At 44.1% G+C, this 19,546-nt stretch overlaps 2 protein-coding genes across 6 annotated transcripts in view; one reads left to right on the top strand and one right to left on the bottom strand.

The window, feature by feature from the left end:
- The window catches only part of DDHD2 (DDHD domain containing 2), a 29,900-nt gene extending 23,689 nt beyond the window's left edge, over positions 1-6,211 (top strand). For both annotated transcript variants that reach the window (XM_081890948.1, XM_081890947.1), the window contains exons 15-18: positions 851-1,024; positions 2,313-2,475; positions 2,956-3,063; positions 4,070-6,211. In XM_081890948.1, coding sequence (XP_081747074.1) covers positions 851-1,024; positions 2,313-2,475; positions 2,956-3,037 — 419 coding nt within the window. In that variant the 3' untranslated portion in view covers positions 3,038-3,063; positions 4,070-6,211. The remainder of the gene's footprint in view (positions 1-850; positions 1,025-2,312; positions 2,476-2,955; positions 3,064-4,069) is intronic.
- Positions 6,212-7,669: 1,458 nt separating this feature from the next.
- Positions 7,670-19,546, bottom strand: part of PLPP5 (phospholipid phosphatase 5) — a 30,755-nt gene continuing 18,878 nt past the window's right edge. The window contains exons 6-9 of one of the 4 annotated variants that reach the window (XM_081891157.1): positions 17,110-17,280; positions 15,948-16,059; positions 12,474-12,732; positions 7,670-10,063 (exon numbers count right to left, since the gene is read on the bottom strand). In XM_081891157.1, the coding sequence (XP_081747283.1) occupies positions 12,687-12,732; positions 15,948-16,059; positions 17,110-17,280 (329 nt within the window). In that variant the 3' untranslated portion in view covers positions 7,670-10,063; positions 12,474-12,686. Of the gene's footprint in view, positions 10,064-10,102; positions 10,501-10,961; positions 11,044-12,473; positions 12,733-14,835; positions 16,060-17,109; positions 17,281-19,546 lie in introns of those variants that run through there. The other 3 variants (XM_081891159.1, XM_081891158.1, XM_081891156.1) reach the window with 3 other exon arrangements.

Below are 19,546 nucleotides of genomic sequence, written 5' to 3'. Positions count from 1 at the left end.
AGACATTCAAGAGTTGGGACTAAAAAATATTTTATTGTCTAGCAGACTTGATAAATTATTTATAATTATACTAACTCAGATCAAGTGGGATTTGTAACAAAATAATAAATTTTAGACCTAATTAGAAACGTTTTGAATGTTCTTTCCTATAGGAAATTGAACAAAACGAAACACCAATTACCATTTTGACACTTAAAACATTCAAAGCTTTTGATAACTTAGGAGAGAATTTTGTAACTGAGCTTATGCAATTAGGTACCAAAACTGAAGATGCTCTTTCTGCAGTTTATCTACATATGCTACAATTCACATGCTACAATTCAGACTAATAATTATGACTCATTACATGCTATCAGGGACAAAACAAGAGTTAGGTGCCAAGTTCCCAAAGTTGCTCTTCAGATATTTCTACTTTCTCAGAATGTTAGCCACAATCCTCTGGCAACCTCAACAAGCGATACAAATGATTCTCGAAATAACATTTTCACTTGTGTTCAAAGATGAATCATTCCAGCCATCTGTCTTCTAGAAATAAAACAATATGTGAGAAATAATCCAAGGAAACAAGAGAATTGGAGAAAAGTTGAGGAAAGTTTCAGTGGGGCAGGGAGGAAGGGGCGAGAGAGAGATGGTGGAATTGTGAGAATCAAGGATAGGATTGAGGACACGGGGGAAGAAAAAGAAGAGGGTGTTAGGAACTGAGTGGTGCTGAAGCTATGAGGATAAGCCACAAGGGGTCCACGGGTAAGATAGATGTATCCTGGCCTGTTGATGACATATTTTTAATTGCAGGCTTTCAGAACATGCTGCTTTTTTAATTGTAAGGCTGTTTTTACCTTCTCCTTTTCAGAACTGAAGGAAGGCCTCACGCGAATGAGCATGGACCTCAAAAACAATTTACTGGGCTCCTTGAGAACAGCTTGGCAGTCATTCACCAGGACTTCACTTCCAGCTGTGGAGGCAGGAGCCACTGGAGATACGGAACAAGTATTGGAAGCTGAAGCCAGTTCAGAGAAACAGACTGGTGAGCAGGGGCTTAATTGTAGTTTGTAAACGGAAGAACAAGGTGCAGAATCCGGCAGAACCCACCCATTCTTCCTGTTGCAACCAAGGGAAAATGTTGCCTGTTGCTCTGCACAAGTCCTTGCAAGATGCTTCCATTGATGCATTTATACAAGTTCTGTTCTGCCCTTCATTGTCAAGTGATCTTAAGCTGGCTAAAACAAATATCAGTACTGCCCTGCCCAGATATACAGTAAAAACAAATGTATACATCAGCATTCAATAAAAGTATGTGACATAAAAGTGAACAACATAAAACGGAATGAAAAGCAGTTCATGAACTCACTTAACCTGCTCCTATTCAGTGTTAAAATAAGTAACCTCAATCATGTCCGACTCTGCCCCCGGTGAGTCTTTAATTGGCACTGGAAGTTAAGCAGTGTCACCACCAGTTGTATATTAAGGGGAAGGATGTTCCACATCTGGAGTTCCACCTCTGAGAAGGCCCTGTTTTGAGCCAAAGAGCTACAGACTACAGGCTTCGCACAGAGATGACATGACCAGTACATCCCCAACAGATTTTAATTCCTTGGCAGGGCAGGGAGAGATGCTCCTTCAGTTAACTGGGTTCAGCGTCATTCAGGGTTCCATACATCAGCACTAAAACCTTGTATTGGGCTTGGTATCATATAGGCAGTCAGATCAGACTCTTCACAACCCATGTTATATGCTTCTAGCTGGCTGAGTCAGTCCAAACTGGCAGCAGCCTTGTGTACCAGCTGCAGCTTCTCAACTGTTTTTAAGGACAGCCCTACGTACAGCACATTAAAGGCAACATAAATGAGGTTCCTGGGTTTCATCCATTCAAGCACTGACCTGACCCGAACTTTCTCAGCTCTCTGCAAGATGGTGGTCTCTTACTCCTTAGACTCTCAACCATGTGAGAGTTTTGAATAATTTTGTCAATTAATTTAGGTATTCTTTGGCCAGATACTGACAACTTTTGCTCCCTTTGAATTTGTGCTCTGTAATCTCTGGGCCTGCACATGGACTGGTGTAACTCTCTTGCCAAAATGTCAAATTATTTTGTTTTGTTTTGGCAGCAGTCACCCCTTGTTTTCAGTTGCCTATGGAGATGCTTGCAAAGATGTCTGCATCTAGTGTGTGACAGAGCATCTTACTCCTCCTTAGGCAGGAAACATGACTTGCAATACCTGTTAGCATTGGACAGTCATGCCTTCGCCAACCCAGCCTGGTAACCAATTTTAGCTGTGTATATTAATGCTGTCTTTCTTTCTTAAACAATTCAGATAGGAAACCTGAGGAACCAACCACACCAGTGAAAGAAGAGTCTGTCCCAGTTAATGTGGGTATGCTCAATGGTGGCCACCGCATTGACTACGTGCTTCAAGAGAAGCCAATAGAAAGCTTTAATGAGTACCTGTTTGCACTGCAAGGCCATCTCTGCTACTGGTAAACAAGTTTTTAAAAAATGTGTCTTTAAATTAATTAGCAATTTCCCTCATCTTCCAAGAAACTCAGAGCGATATATATGTTCTCCCTTATTGCGGCAAGATCTATCAATAGGCAGAACAAGGCTCTCTGAAGACTTTCCAGTAGGCGCCAGACAAGGGGTTTCCACCACTTTCAGCCAAGGAGGTGGGGTGGGACAGTCTTATAACTTTCCAACCACTTTCAGGAGTGATAACTTCTGGGAGGACATAGGAAACTGACAAGAGTAATGCAAACATCCTTATTATTGTCCTGAACACTTCATTCACTCAAAGTTGTGTCTTCAACAATCATAACTATAGCTGTGGGTGAAATGATTGTGTGTGTGTTAGTGTTAGGATTGTCCTTTTTCCTGGTGCCTGAGTAAATCTGGAACTTGGGCACACTTGCTCTATATGTAGTTCTAATAAGTAATTCATTGTATAAATATTTAACTTCCAGGGAGTCAGAGGACACAGTGCTGTTGCTGCTGAAAGAGATTTACCAAACAATGGGCATCGGCATGGACCAGCCCCTTCCATAAAGCCAGACTAACCAGCTGCACCAAATGTAAGTTGCCCTGTCTTTCTACTCATCACCCAGTTGGGAAAAGTGCAAAAAACTATTTTGGCTGTTGTGCGTGCACTCAACTCACAATGAATGCTGTTTGCAGATTTTGTGGGTTGTTGGTAGTGCTTCAAAAACCTACCAATCCGGTTTGGCCAAGCATGACCCTAGGACTCAAGAAATAAATGTGTAAGCCACAAATTAATATGTGTTTCTCATACCACCTTCAGCGTTCTTGTTTGGCCACAGCTAAAGTGGCTCAGAGTCAAATGGCCATGAAGGAACAGTAACAGCCTTAATTCCACAATCCTAAACAATACAGTGAAGTAATGGTTAATTCATTACAGTCAATCAAAATCTTTTTGATTGCAGCAAACTTTATTTTCATCCTACTGTACTGATGTTTAGCTGGTGTAGGGGCATGTCTATGTACTGGTAGTTTTCTGTTTTAGCGGGGTGCACCCATTATCATCCAAGAAACATGGTGGGAATAGCAGTGGCTGTCTTGAGTTGTCCTCAGAATATAACATGATTGAGTGAAATCTCTTTTTCCATTGATAGTACAGGGCAGAAAGAGGCTCTCTCCTTTCTCCAGACCTATTTCCTGTTTTTCTGATTGCTTACTGTTTGTGAAAGAAGCGAAGACAACTGCCACATAACCTCCTCCCAAATGAATATACTTTGTTTAAACAATGCAAATTTAATATTTTAATGTTTTAGCCAAAAGTCACTAAAACAATTCATTATCTTTTGTTTTTCCATTTTTTGGAGTCTAAGTTGCACTGTTGAATGCTACTGTATTTTTCAGAGATTTCTCATAGAGCTACACAATGCATTCAGTACTATTCTTTTCCTAATTGTCACTTATGATGACACATAAATTTTTTTTACCCAGTGTTTGCAGCTTTGAAATAGCCATAACGTAGCTCCCATCCCTCTTTGATTTCTGCATCCATCCAGCCAGCCATCCAGCACTGGCCTAGCTAATCTTTACCTGTTGCTTCTTTAGATTTGCTCCATGTTGAAAACTCATCAAGGCTCCTGTCCACCTTCCTCTTGTCTCCTCTGTTGCTGCTGTGCCCAGCATGCTTCACCCCACTGCCTGGAGATCTGGAGGACTCACCACCCAAGTCTTATTCTGTGAGAAGTGCAGCAAGCACTTTGACTCTCTGGGCTGTGTCCTCTGGCTAGAGGCTAGCGTGTGTCAAGTTGCAATACCACCCGCATCAGGTCTAGTAGTGCACTAGGCGGGGCCAGTAATTGGTGCTAGAACTTCACACCTCCTCTTGAGCTGGAAAGCCATGATACGGGACGTTGATACTAAACTGAAGAGATATCACACTTTGCTGAGTAAAGCTGTGAGGAATGTGGCCATACGGAAATGCTTGTTTTGTGGCTGCACTGGACACCCAGCACCAGACGTTTTTGTTTTGAGTAGATTTTTGTTCCTTCAAACCTTATTGCTGCTGCTTTGCCCAACAGGTGGAGCTACAGACCAAAGCAAAAAGGCCAGTTCCTGTCCCTAGCATAGCAAGCGCTGTTGTGCTGGTAATTCCCATGTATCGTCCTGTACCAACCTTGCTACAACAGGAAAAGCACATAGGTACTCCCTTAGGAATAAACTAGACAGGTGCTTGGAAAAACCCTGTAAATATGTATCTGGCACAGGTGACTCCTCAGATTCTGAAATTGTCTCTGTTGTCTGCTTAGTGTAGTTCTTATCCAAACAGCTTTAGCATACTGGAGAAGCTCCATTTCATTTGTTTCTTTGCTGTCCATGCTGTGTTAAGAGCTGCAATGATCCAGCAGCTATGCAATAAGGAAGAGAGCCTGGGCTGTTGGCTGGCTCTTCCCCTGAGCTAGGTTCAATAAGAATAGGATGCCCTACTATGAGTGTTTGGAAAGGATTATGCATCGCAAAGATGGTGTCTGTGACTGAACATCCACTCACTTTACAGCTAATTCTGATCTCATTTGTCAGCGGGTGAGTGGGATAAGTCTGGGTCAAGGGGAATCATGTTTCCCAACCCTTTAAACCTATACCTACTTACCAAGAGATCCTGGTGGTGAATTAAAACTATGCCAGTGTCCATTTAGTAGATTGTGTTTTAAAACAGAGTAGCAGTAGCTCTGCACCTGCACTTTTCACACAGGAGATCATATTTTTTTCCTGACAAAACAGGGAGGTGGTTGGCCAACTGCTCACCAAGTTGATATGCCGTGCTGTATATTGAATACAGGAGGCCACTAATATATTTACTCCCCTCCATTTTCTCCTTGCTACCAGTTCTTCAAGTCCTGTAGTAAGCAAGGAGAAAGGCGATTTCTGCTTCACTTGCCCTTGAAGGTTGAGTAAGGAAAGAAACAGTGCTGTTTCTCTAAGCTGAATGCACTGCTGCTGGTGGGTGGCCCACACTAGAGGGCAAGGGGAACTTACTTGCTGCTGGAAAAAAATGTGGAACTGTAACCTGAAACAGGTAACCGTCAGGTGAGTCCAGATGCATCAGGGGCTCACTTCACCTGTGTCTCAGCATGGCCTTGGAGGATTTGCTCATATTTTCAGAGAGCCCCTTCTACAAAGGCAACAGCAAACAAATGTGCTATTATTCTCTCTGTATTGTGTATCAGAACTCTTTGTCAGTATTCAGTTTGGTTATTCATCCTATGTATTTGCACTATTTGTTTCTGCATTGTTCATCATCTCACCCACTTGTGCTGCAGCTGAGGGCTCATCCACTCGTCACCTTTTGCCCTGTGCTTCCTAGGTACAGGTCCAGGCTCCCAAGCCCACCCCCACCCCTGCTTTCCCCAGGAAAAGCCACAAACAGCAGCTCGGGTTTTCTGCGGAATTGTTTTCAGTGGTAAAGAGCAGGTTTTCATAGGGAAAGTGTTGGGGCCAACAACAACAAAAGCACACTTTGGAGCTTTAAAGCATGGACCTCTGCCTAGAAATACAACACAAAAGGAACCCTGAGTGATGCTATTTGACACAACCAAGTTCTGGATTACAATCTCTAGCAGCAGTTATAGGAAGAGTCCAGCCTCGGTCAATCAATTCCCAAACAGCTGTTGAAGTTTATGCACTTTGTAAAATATGTCTATTTTAAAAGTTATTTAATTTTTTCCCCAGTAAATAATTGACTTTGGTGCATTTATTGGCCTCTGTAAGGAGAACCTTGGAAGTCTGAGTGGCCTAAGGACACTTTATTGTGTCCTAATATAGGAACCCAAACAAGTTTGGAAAAAAGCAGTGAAGATGCTTTTCTCGTGTAATTAGAGAATGGCCACAAGTGATTAGCCAAATACCTGACTTCTGTCATTCTGTGCACTGTGACAGAAATCAGCAATTCATCCAGCAATAGTCAGCTTGCAAAAGATGCACATCTTTTCCCCCAGCATGTTCCTGTGTTGGAAGATAAATACCAGAAGGAGAGGCCCCCAAATACAGAACTTGCCTGAATTTCCTATTCCCTTTTCCCACTTCCCCTGTGAGGCCAAATACCATAGCTCTAGACTTGAGGCAGTAGTTGGTGTTTGCTCTGTGTGCATCTTGTCTGTGTTGTAGGAAAATCCTGAAGTGCAAATGACAGAAATGGTCCTTAAAATTATGAATGTTTAAGGATGTACATCTGTAAGTTTCACCACTCACTGCAATCTAAGTTGCCATATTGTAGATGCTTCATACATCAGGAAAACATGCTGAAATACTGTGTCTTTATCATAGACATTAGCTTGATACTTGCAGAAGTAAAAATTATTGCTTTCATTCTAGGACTGTGCCACATACCTAAACTTTTTGTCACACTTTTTATACCACAGTGCAGTTGTACTGTGCAATAAGTCAAAGCAGTAGCACTTCTCTTAGAATCATGGTTTGTATCAAACCAATTTTTTTCTCAGAGTAGACCCATTGAAATTCATGAAACTGTTTGCCATTTCAGTGGGTCTACTCCGAGTATGACCAGCTTTAGCTGCAAGCTTGCACCCCAGTGTTAAGGTCTGCAGGTGCTAGTGATGAGAGTGTCTAATTTCTGTGATCTTGTGGGCCAAAAAGAGACTTGGTAATGAAATTTGTGGATGATGAATTTAGTTTTTCTTTTGTATAAGGAAACTCAACTGTTCTTCCAGAGATTACACATAGGGTTCCGTTTAAGCTCAGTAAATGCAAAACATGTTGAGCACAATGTGAAAAACACGTTAGTAAACAGGTTAGGAGCAAGCTATAAAGTCTCATTTAGTGCACTCTTCTGATGCATGTTTGCTCAGACTTAAGTCCTGCAGTGTTTTGGTGTAAGTGTGCAGAATTGTAACCTTATAGTTAATCCCTCCTTTGCCAAATCCAATCCCTGCCATACACTACAGTCTTAACTATCTGAAGGGAAAGCCTAAAATGAAGTAAATATTTTCTGTGAGCTCCAGTTTGATAGCTTCCGAGTTTATAGCACCTTGCAGTCATTCATGAGTAACATGAAAGACAGATTGCAAGTACTTCTACTTTACAGAGTGCACAAGGTAAGGGAGAATGAGAAGTTAGTGTTTCACATTCAGCAATGCTTCACATGCCCCATTTAGTCCTAATCTGAGGACCAAAGAAGTGATACAGCAGTGCTTTTTCTTTTGAAGTTTTAGCATTTTTATTAAGACAGTTTTAAAAACAAAACCGTGAAACAATGAAAACACGACTCCATTGATTTGGCCTCTAAAAATGTACAAAATGTGAAAAACGAAGGTAAAATAATCTTTATCACAGCAACAATCCTTCCATACCTACTAATGGTTCAGACTAGCCCAAACTGCAAAGCAGGCACAAAATTAACTGCCCGAAAATGCGCCATACCAGGAATGATAGTGGTTTAACTATGACGGGAGCGAAACCTTGAGATTCCTACGTGGGTAAACAGAGGACAACTCACCATTCATTATAAATTGTTTTGAGTATTCCTGAGACATCTGCTCGGCCACTATTTCGTTCTGCTCCCTTCCCCCTTTTACCACATTTTATTCTACCTCCTAGGAGCTTACATGATCCCGGCTGATTTTATCCTCACAACCACCCTTTGAGGTAGGTTAGGCTGCTAGGCACCCAAGCCTGACTGTTGGAAACAGGAGGCTGGTTGAGCCAGACTTTCCTGTATTATTTTAATATTACTCATCACCTTTCTAAAATACCACGACAGCTTTCATTAGAGACACAAGTTTTCTTTTTTCCTTTGCTGTGTCCCCCAACATTTTTAGTTCTGGGGCCTCCCTTTAACCTCCAACTGCTGGATGAAACTTCTTTTTATTAGCTAGATATATGCCTGTCTTTTCTCCCCCTTTTCTCTCTCTTGGTGTTCTGCCTTTTTGCTTGTCTCTTTGCTCTTAAATAGAGGTTTAAAATAAAATGAAGACTGTGTTCCCTTCATTAGTCCGTGACCCAGTTTTGGGTACCAAACCACAAGCTGACTACTGATGTGCTAGTCCATGTTCTGCGTGTTCATAGTTGCCATTTTGCACAGAAATACAGTCATCTCCCTGCCACTGTTACCTTGCTTAAACCAGAAGTAGCTTGTGTGCTTCCCTCCTGATGATGTTGGGATGCAGCACTCATCGGCCTACGCCAGCCTGACCAACAGGTCAAGGATGATGAAAGTTGTGGTCCTGCAACATCAGGAGAGCACAACGTTGGCTATTCCTGCCTTAAATAGCCTTTTGAAGCCACAACCATTATCACCCTTGTAAAAAGAAAAGAAAAGTACTTGGCACTGCTTGGGGATGTGCCTCAAATCCACAGTTCAACAACATCTGGGCAGCCAGCTCTGCTGTAGGTGGCCTTCCATCAGCCTCAGCCAGAAAGGTCATTGGGAAAAGACATTGGGAGCCTGCCACTCCTGATGTAGGTAAATGCCAGTTATGGCCTTCTGCTATCCTATTTAGGGGTATGCGGGGACCATTTTATTTGGGTGACAACAAGCAGAAAATGTGGCACATCCAATATGACAAAGAGCAGCAAGGTGACATTCTGCTTGTGGAACAACTTCTGTAGAGAAGGAGGGAAGCCTTGTGCTAATTACCTCTCCCCCAGCCCTTCTATGGGGGCACTCCAATGGATGCCCACCCTGCAGAAAGGTCTGTTTATGCTGCTGGTGTCTCTCCCATGCCATCCCAAGTCCCCTGAAAGTAAAACACCTATTGGGAAACCTCTCCAGATTTAAGGTCCCAAATCCCAGAGAAACAGAGTTGAACCAGCCTGTGGTCACGGTGCATCCATCTGTTCTCAACATTAAGAAACTTCTGACTGTCCCAAGCACACCAATTTAACAACGGTGGAATCCTAGCACAGGCACCAACCAACAAAAGCTGTGGGCATGGATGAAGGCCAGTGCATCTTTGAAGAAGGACAAGCTCCAGCACTGAGAGAGCAGGGGTCACAAGCAGCTATATACAGCTCCCCCTGAACTCCACGGAAGGGAAAGATCACCAGTGTGATGGCACATGCACATGCAAAGTAGACAGCTTGCCACCTAAGAGCTGCTTTTGCGCAAGGCGGTTCCAAAGGGGAGGGAGCAAAAGTCTGAGAGTGAGATCTTGCAGCAGAGACCTCATCACAGCCGTCACCCAAACCACCTTGCAAATGGTGCAAGCTGCAGAAGGTGAATTTGGGAGCTCACAGCAAATGTGCACCTCCTGAGTTTTGCTTCTTAAGCTGATTTTAAACAGTAGCTTTGAGATACCTTGTTAAAGAGTCTTTTGCAATGCTACTGTTGGGTTTATGCCCCAGTTCCACAAATCCTGGTGCAGAGAGCAGCAGGTTGTATACATGCAATGTTGGTGAACAGGTTAGTGATTTATTTGAGAGGTAGTCATTTTGGGGCACTTCTTTGCAAACGTCTACTATAATGCGTCAATGGGTTTCATTTTTTGCAACCTGCTAAGGTCTAGAATCAGGTTTAGTCAATCCTAGTCCTACTTAAGAGTAGACCCACTGAAGTTAACGGGCATGATTAACCTAGGACATTGATTTCTTTTTTTAAAATAATATTTTTATTCATTTTCAAAACAATTTTATACAATCAATCCACATTTTTGTCACACATTCATCTATTTTTGACTTCCCTCAGTTTCTCTGCCAATCTTTCGTTTATATTGTTAACGCATTTCTAAACTTAATATTGCCTTTAAATATCACCTCTCCCTTCTTACTCTCTTTTTTACAATATTTCTTAATTTTTCATAGAGTCTCTTGAAAACCAACAAGCGTTATCTGTTCATCACATATGCTTTTCAGATAATCTGTAAATCTCCCCCAGTCCTCGATGAACTTTTGGTCTCTCTGGTATCGAATCTTCCCTGTTAGTTTGTCCAATTCTGCGTATTCAGTCAATTTCATTCTCCATTCTTCCACCGTTGGAATTTCTTCTTGTTTCCATCTTTGAGCCAGAAGTATTCTCGCTGCTGTTACTGCGTACTGGAAAAGTTTACAATCTTTCTTATTTATTTCATTACCTACCAATCCCCTAGTAAGAAGGCTTCCAGTTTCTTAACAAACGTATATTTCAACATCTTTTTCAGTTCATTATATATCATTTCCCAGAAGCCTTTCACCCTTTTACACTCCCACCACCTATGATAGAATGTTCCTTCTTTTTCTTTACATTTCCAACACTTATTACATGTTTTATACATTTTGGCCAGTTTTACTGGCGTTATATACCATTTATATACCATTTTCATTATATTTTCCTTCAACGCAGTACATGCCGTAAATTTTAACCTTTCATTCCATAATTTCATCCAATCATCATATTGTATTTTGTACCCAAAATCTCTGGTCCAATGTATCATTACCGATTTAACCTCTTCATCTTTTGTATGCCATTCCAGCAACATTTTATACATTTTTGATAAATTTTTATACTCACTATTCAGTACCTCTGTTTGAAATTTTGAATTTTTTGCTTCATATCCACACTCTTTACAGTCTTTTTTAAACATTTCATTAACCTGGTAATAATGCAACCAATCATAAACAAATTATTTCACATCTTCATAAGATTTCATTTTCCATTTCCCCCCTCTCTCACTATCAAATCTCCATATGTTATCCACCCCCCCCCATGTTAATCTTTTTCACACTCAATACTTCTAATGGTGAAATCCAGTGGGGGAGTCTTGGTTCCAACAAATTTTTATACCTTTCCCATACCTCTATCAGTGATCTTCGAAAAATGTGGTTTTCAAACCCTTTATGCATTTTCTTCTTTTCATACCATAAGTATGCATGCCAACCAAATCTGTTGTCAACCCCTTCTAAGTCCAACAACTCCCCATTCTCTAGTTTAATCCATTCCTTTAACCAACAGAGGCATGATGCTTCGTAATATAATTTCAAGTCTTGCAGAGCGAAGCCACCTCTTTCCTTTTAGTAACTTGAACTGAATCCTTGGCTTCTTGCCCTGCCAGATATATCTTGAAATTGTTTTTTGCCATTCTTTAAATACTGATGCCCCCTTGATTATCGGTAGTGATTGAAATAAAAATAACATCTTTGGCAGCACACTCATCTTAATCGTTGATATTCTCCCCCCAAAAGATAACTTCAATCTTCCTCACACCTCCAGATCTCTTTTTATTCCATTCCACACAGGTAAGTAATGGTTTTGAAACAAATCAATATTTTGGGGGGTTAACCATATTCCTAAATACCTCACTTTATTCACCACTTCAATCCCTGTCTGTTGTTGCATTACCTCTATTAGTTCTTGATTCATATTTTTAGCAATAATTTTGGTCTTTTTTATTTAAATAAAATCCTGCAACTTGACCAAATTGATCTATTTCTTCTAAAATTCTTTTAACACTTCCACATTTCAATGGGGGCATTCAGATTATCTTTTTTTCCCGTCGGGATCTTCTGCACTTCTTTTTCCTTTAAAAATCTTTCAATTTTTTCTCGTGTTATTATTTTATTTACTTTTGTACAAATGTCTATAAAAGTCCAAGAATCCTTTTCTAATCTCTTTCGGGTTTTCTATTTCTGTACCTTCAACTTAGGACATTGATTTCAGTGGGTCTACTCTGAACAGAGGGGACGCGGGTGGCGCTGTGGGTAAAACCTCAGCGCCTAGGACTTGCCGATCGTATAGCCGGCGGTTCGAATCCCCGCGGCAGGGTGCGCTCCCGTCATTCGGTCCCAGCACCTGCCAACCTAGCAGTTCGAAAACACCCTCGGGTGCAAGTAGATAAATAGGGACCGCTTACCAGCGGGAAGGTAAACGGCGTTCCGTGTGCTGCGCTGGCTCGCCAGATGCAGCTTGTCACGCTGGCCACGTGATCCGGAAGTGTCTGCGGACAGCGCTGGCTCCCGGCCTATAGAGTGAGATGAGCGCACAACCCTAGAGTCTGGCAAGACTGGCCCGTACGGGCAGGGGTACCTTTACCTTTACTCTGAACAGAACGTAATTGGCTATAACATACAGAGTTGGCTAGGCCCTCAAATATCATCTATGGTGCAACAACATCCATCCCAGGAAGCCATCCAGCCTCTGTTGGACAACCTCTAATGAATGAGAGTCCACCACTTTCTGAGACAGTTTGTTCCACTGTCAAGCAGCTTGCAACATCAAGAAGTTCTTCCTGCTAGCTGGTCAAAAACCCTTCTGAGAATTTGAGCCCGTTGGTCCGGGGCCAACCCTTTGAAGCAAAAGTAAGCAAACACATTCCAGCTTATACGTCAGGAGTGGGAAGGTTTTGGCTCTCCCAATGTTGCTTGCTTAACTACAACTTCCATCAGCCCCAGGAAGCACAGCCAATCACCAGGGATGACGGAAGCTGTAGTTCAATTAACACCTGGAGGGTCAGAGTACTCTCCCCTCCCTTGTTCTATGAGATGGCCCTTCAAGTATTTATTAATGGTTCTCATATTGCCTCTAAATAGTACTGTCCAGAGAGTAGGGGAAATATACTCAACTTCTTCACCCCTTTCTCAGAGGACTAGATATCCAGGACTCTTATCATCTTTGTCACCTGGCTTTGAACATGGTCCAGCTCAACAATATCCTTGTTAAACCCCAGAACTGGACACAGTACCCTAGCTGACGTCTGAGCAAATCAGACTATTACTTCCAGAAATCTGGACATTAGCTTTTTGTTGATGCAACAGAATTGTACAGTGGTACCTCCGGTTGCAGACGGGATCTGTTCTGGAGGTCCGGTCGGATCCCGAGGTTTCTGCAACCTGAGGACCACTTCTCCACCTGCGCGCATGGCGAAGCCCTGCCAAATACTTCTGGGTTTGCTGCTTTCGCATACCGGAGTTTACGTAACCAGAGGATTACGTAACCGGAGGTACTACGGTATTAGCCTTTTTAGATACCGCACAACACTGGGGGATCACATTTAGTTTCTGGTCTACTAAAATCCCTGAATCTTTTGCATTTTCACCCATCTTGTATATGAGTGCCTTATTCCTCCTAACTTAATGCAGAACTTTACATGCAGCTCTGCCACCTACAAATCTGATAAGGATCCTACACGCCTTTGCCCAACTCATTGATAAAGGTGTCAGATAACAGAACAGGACAGAACCCCACAAATCACTTCTTCCCAGATGAACGAGGAGACATTGATGGGCACCCTTTGGGTCAAGTTTTGTCAAGCAGCTACAAATCCACCCAACAGTAGCATCATCTAGCCCACATTTTACCAATCTGTCAACAAGAATATTATGGGGAATCTTGTTGAAATCAAGATAGGCTACTAGGAAGATAAAACATTAACAGATAAAGAACATGATTTTCTCACAGTAAAGTTCCACACATCACTACAAGCCTGGAGTCCATAGTCTGCAATGACCTGATAAAAGCAGGATTGACTCTACACTGGAAAAGTGCACATTTGACATTTAGAATAAATTACCCACATTCTATGTAATAAGTTAATGTCGCCAAGACTCAGGTTTTCATAGTCTAGATTTTTCAGGGCTGGGATCAAGGGAAGGAAATGTGGAAAATCAGAATGGATGTGCAGTGAGGGTGGTGGAAACACTCTTCACAGCCTAAAGCAGGAATGGGGAGTCTGTGGCCCTCCAGATGTTGCTGGACTCCCCTTGGCCCTGGCCAGAATGACCAATGGTCAGGAATAGTGGCCAATGTAGTCCAACATCTGAAGGGCTACAAGTTCCCCACCTGTCTAAAACCAGGAGTATATTGAAGGCCACATGGGGCACTGTTTGATTTTCTAAGTGGACAACAGATAAAAAGCTTCTATGCTTTTCTTCCTAGCTCTAGGGACACAATTGCCTTTTTCAGAATAGAAGCTGCAGTTCTCAGGGCGCCAGGCTGCATCGCTGTGCACCCATCCTCTGGAAGATGCACATCCATCTAAGGAAGAGCTGGTCTGCACAGCACAGAACCTGCTTTTGCAGGAGGTCAAAGGAGCAGATACTTCAGAGAGGCAGAGGGGCAAACGGGGCTTATCTGCTGCAGCAAACAAAAGGAGAGAGAGCCTTCTGGTACCAAAAACGGTATCAAATGCATCATGGCAGGAACTTTCATTCATTAGTCCATTGCATCATACATGCATTAGCCGCAAACTCTGCCCCAAAATTGTCTTGCTCTGCTCTCAACTGCAATCCTAAACATGCTCACTGGTGAGTAAACACCTGTGAACTGGGAGGGACTTTTAAGTAGACATGCTTGAGGTTGAACTGACAGTCTCTCATCTGTATATATGAGAGAGGACTATAGAAAGATAGGAAGCTGCCTTATCATTATCATCAGTCAGATCATTGGGTCCCTCTGACCTGCAGTGGCTTCCCAGGGTCTCAGGCAGGTGCTGTTTCCCAGCTGCACCTGGAGACACCAGGAGCTGATACTGCACCTTCTGCATGCAAGGAAGATGCTCTCCAACTAAGCTGCATGCCGCTTCCCCAAGAACCGTACACCCCACCAGCCGAGGGTAACATTTCATGCATCTGATGAAGGAGGTGGGCTCAGATCCACAAATGCTTCTGCTCCCCCACACTTTTAGGCTTGCTAGGCTTCTGAACATAAAAGCCAGCCGAACTGTGTGGGGAATGTACAGATTTGAATGGGGAAAGCCTGGAGGTAGCTGAACGGGCAGAAAACCGATCAGGGACCCTGTCTACGCTAAAGAAGAGGTCACCAAACTTTCTGAAATTTTTACAATGTGCCATCAACTCTAGTCCCAATATGGTTGTCACTGTGTGCGGCATAACACAAAAGGGCAGAGAAAGAGGCAGGACCCCAAAATCGTGTTGGTGTGCCTTCTTTCATCCGTGAGGGGGGGGGGAGGCATCACCACGCCCTTTCACAGAGAGAAGCTCTCTGCAGCTCTCCTCCATCCAGAATAAATGGGAGGGAGCGTGTCCCACTGCTGGTCAATAAAATGTGGGTCATGTTTAAGGGAGTGGCGTTCAGTGTAGGAGACACCCTGGCTGGGACGGAGCTCTGATGTGTGGAGGAGAGCTGCAGGTGATGGTTTTGCCTTGCAGCAAAGGACTGGACCAGATTGCCTTTTGGCTTAGGGCAACTGCATTATTAAGAGTGGCATGGGCTGGATTGGAAATGCGACTGGTCCAGGCCCTGCTGTCTAGGAGGAGAGAATTGCCTCCAGAATTGCCATGCAATGCCCAGCACTGTTCCCTAGGACCCTGTGTAAAGAGACTGGTAGGGCCAGAGCAGATCTCAAAGCCCCCCAACTGGACTGCCGGCATTTAAAAATGGTGTGATCCAACCGCACTCCTCCTCCAGGCACAAAGTAACACCGAAGGCTGTGGCCTCCCTCCTTTTCCAGCACCCAGGACATGCAGGTGAGGATCCTGAGGTCTTTATACATCGAGGCTGAAACCAGAGACTGTCAGCTTTTGTCTCTCAGGGGCAGAGAACCTGGATTTGCGCTGCAGAGGCTGATGGCACTCGGGGTCACTCAGAGGTGGGTAATGCTGTCTGTAGCACAGGTAGGCAAATGCAAGGCCCATTCCTGAACCAACCAGCACATCTTGGGAAGAAAACACAAAGAGGAGAGAATGCAATGATTGTTTCAGCTTGCGGCTTGCTAGCAACAGCACAGAACTCTGCTTCTATCCTCTCCATGTGTAGGGAGAAGAGTAGGAAATTGCCTCATACAGAGTCAGACCTCTGGTCCATCTAGCTTAGTATTCCTGACCCTGACTGGCAGTGGCTTTCCATAGTTTCAGATGGGACATTCCCCGTCCATTGCCAGGGATGGAACCTGGGACCTTCTGCATGCAAAGCAATGCTCTTCCTTCCTCATAGGGGAAGCTGGACCATTTGTTCATCTAACCCAGAACTGTCAACTCTGACCGGTAGAAGCTCTACAAGGCTTCAAGCAAAGGGAGGTCATTCCTATCACCTGCTACCTGCCTTTTAAACTGGAAATACCAGTGACTGAGCAGGGAATGTTCTGCATACAAAGCCATGTGCTCTGCCACTGGTCTATGCTTCCTCTCCAAATGAATGAATGGAAAAGTACAAGATAGCACCATGCTTGGTCAGATATGCAGCTCATCTAACTGGGTGTCAGGGAGGGAAAACCCAGAAGTCCAGCAGGGGCAAAAGCAACTGGCTGCTGCTCTAAGAACCGGTGCCATAGTTTGCTTCTCCCCTCCTCCCTCCCAATCACTTTTCCCTGTATGCTGTGTCTTTTACACGGTAAGTCTGAAGGCAGGGAGCAAGGGATTCCTGACACCTGTCAGCTGGTTTTTTCCCCCAGAGGAATATGCGGAGTAAAAATCCTGCAATGGGCAGGAGGGGATTCAGCCCTCTATCCTGTTCTAAACCCTGGCTTGGACGCAGACATGCACTTAAGTAGGGAGTACAGCCAACCTCCACCCATTACTCCAGGGTTGGGGGATCCTGAAGCCTTCCAGGGGTTGCTGGACTACAACTCCCATCCTCCTTGACTACTGCCCATTGGCTACAACTGATGGGAATTGTAGTCAAGCAACATCACAGGTTAGCCACAGGCAGACAGCCACTTGCCATCTTCGTGGCATGTGCCTCACTTCTCCATCAACTTCTCACTCACCTTGCCAGTGATGCTTGTAATCGCAGGTGCGGGATAAAGCAATGAGCATCGCCACAAAGAGGGGCGCCAAGAAGGCACAGAGGCGCCAGGACTGCCCACGCCCGCCAGGCGCAAAGCAGTGGAGCTTCCCTGCGATGTAGAAGGAGCCGAAGGCGAGGCCGGCAAAGGCAACTGGAAGAGAGGAATGATCACTGCAAGACCCAGCAAGGCAAAGAGTCCCTGCTAACATTAGCGACAGATCCATAAACACCTGAGGAACTAATAGTCCCCGATCTCTCGGCAAGCTATAGGAGAGGCTGAGCTCAGAAGGTGGGCAATGCCTTTGCAAGGCAACACTATACAAGAGGACTCAAAAGTTAGCCCTGTAGACTTCAATGGCACAGGCTCTCAGGTGAGCCACATTGAGGGGAACATTCAGAGCTGCGGAAACCAACATGGAGACCAGCTCCCAGCAGCCCCAGCCAGCATGGCCAATGGTCAAGCACGATGGGAGTTGGAGTCTGTAGAGAAACTCTCTCTATGTGGTTCATTTTGCTCTATGTTTTGAAGAAACATTCTGTGACTGCAAAGAGCTGTGGTGACAGATTCTAACAGAGGAAATGTGATCACTTTAAATTTTAGTAGGCAGGGCCTGGATCCGGTGTATTGGTCTGGTGGTTGGCTGCAGGTTCCGGTCAGCTGAGAGTTCACTGTCAGTGAGGGAGATGATTAAGTTGTTGTTCCAGTTGCAGAGAAGGGGGAAGGGGGTGGATGAGGGCAGCAGGAGGAATAAGGACAGAGAACAGTGGAAGGGGAAACTGAGGCCTGTATATTAATAAGCATGTTGTGTGGGGTGGGGGTGGACATCAAGCAAAGGAGCAGTATTTGGGGATTGGGGGGTGGAAATCGGGTGAAGGAACAGACGACAGAGCAGATTTTGGAGATCGCACCGCACAGATTGGGGGACGCGGGTGGTGCTGTGGTCTAAACCATAGAGCCTAGGGGACTTCCGGGTCGGCGCCATCGCCGAATGGCGGGCTCCCTCCGAGCTCCGGAGGGAGCCTGCTCGGCAGGGGCTGGGTCCTACCGCACCGGCGATGCGGGGACCCTTAAAAACCACGGCCACGGAGGCCGTGGACATGGAGACTCGGCTGGCACCGTCAGCGCCCTCTCGATTCGTGAAGGAGCCTTTTTAAAGGCTACGGATCGGGTGCCGGGGAGGAGCGTGGTGCTTTGAGTCCTCTGCTATCCCTGCCGAGCGCAGCCGCATGCCATCCGGCGGAGAGCGCTGACTTCTTCTATTGAAAATTTGGACCCAAAAGAAGAACCCGTGAGTAATTGGAATATGGACTAAAAAGAGGGATAAATTTTTAGAATTTGGAGCGAACGGGGGAGGTGGAAAAAAGGAAGTCAGCCCCCCCCCGAATTGTAGAAGAGCCAAAACAAAGGACTGGATAACTAAGATCGAGAAGAACCTTATCTTGCCGAACTAGCAACTTCGCGAGGGAAATTTATAAGATTGAGCTGGAGGAGAAAAGTGGAATTTGTATTAAAAAGTAACCCCCCCGGAATCCCTGGAGCGATTCGTGAAAATGCCTGGAGAAGAACAACGGAGGTTTTGACAGCTGTCAAAGAGCTGTCAAAACGGAAGAATGAAATTGAGACTTTGTTATGAGGACTTTGCCGGCTACATTTGTTATAAATTGGAGATAAATTGTTTCAAATAAGGATTTATAAGTTATTTGGACTGGCGGATGTGATCTGGAAGGGAACTTTGTTATTGTAATCCACCTAGAGGAGCTGAGGGACATTGCATGTGTTTTCGACGGGAAACTTGAACAGTTGGATAGAACTTTTAATCTCCTGGGAAACTGCAGAAATGGAACATTATTTTGTCTACAGAGGCCTACACTTTACTGGAAACAATGGATTAATCTGTTGAAAAATGAAAGGAACATGATGTAATGTTTTGCTCCTGAATAACAAGCCTCTGTAGAGACACTAGAAGCCTTTGGAAAAAGAACATTTCTGTGAGGGAACAGGGAAGTAAAAAGGAGGAGAGTGATTGACAAGAACAAGGAAACAACAAGAACTGGACAGAATGTGGGAACATTTGGGATATCCAGATTTGACAAGCTTATGGATATAAAATTGGAGTTTATACTCCTGGATATAAAAATCTGGATAGAAGAAATGGGCCCCCTTTGATAGACTCCTTCTATGATTGGACATCTGTAATTTTAAAAATGCCAGAAGTTTAATATATGCCATTTTAAAAAAAAAAAAGAAGACCGGTAAAGAACCAGAGGGATGTGGGTTTAGTGAAAGGCGGGTTCATCAGGAAGACACTAGAAGTGGAGGGATAGGGGGAACGCAACAGGGAAAGAGGGGAGGGAAATTTGGAATCCAAAGGTTGTAAAATTATTGTTTGTTTTTATTCTATTTTCATCTGTATTAT

This window comes from Podarcis melisellensis (assembly GCF_964234715.1).
Source record: "Podarcis melisellensis genome assembly, chromosome: 15".
NCBI lineage: Eukaryota > Metazoa > Chordata > Lepidosauria > Squamata > Lacertidae > Podarcis > Podarcis melisellensis.
Note: the sequence above shows the minus strand (reverse complement) of the source record. Positions and strands in the feature narration are given on the sequence as shown.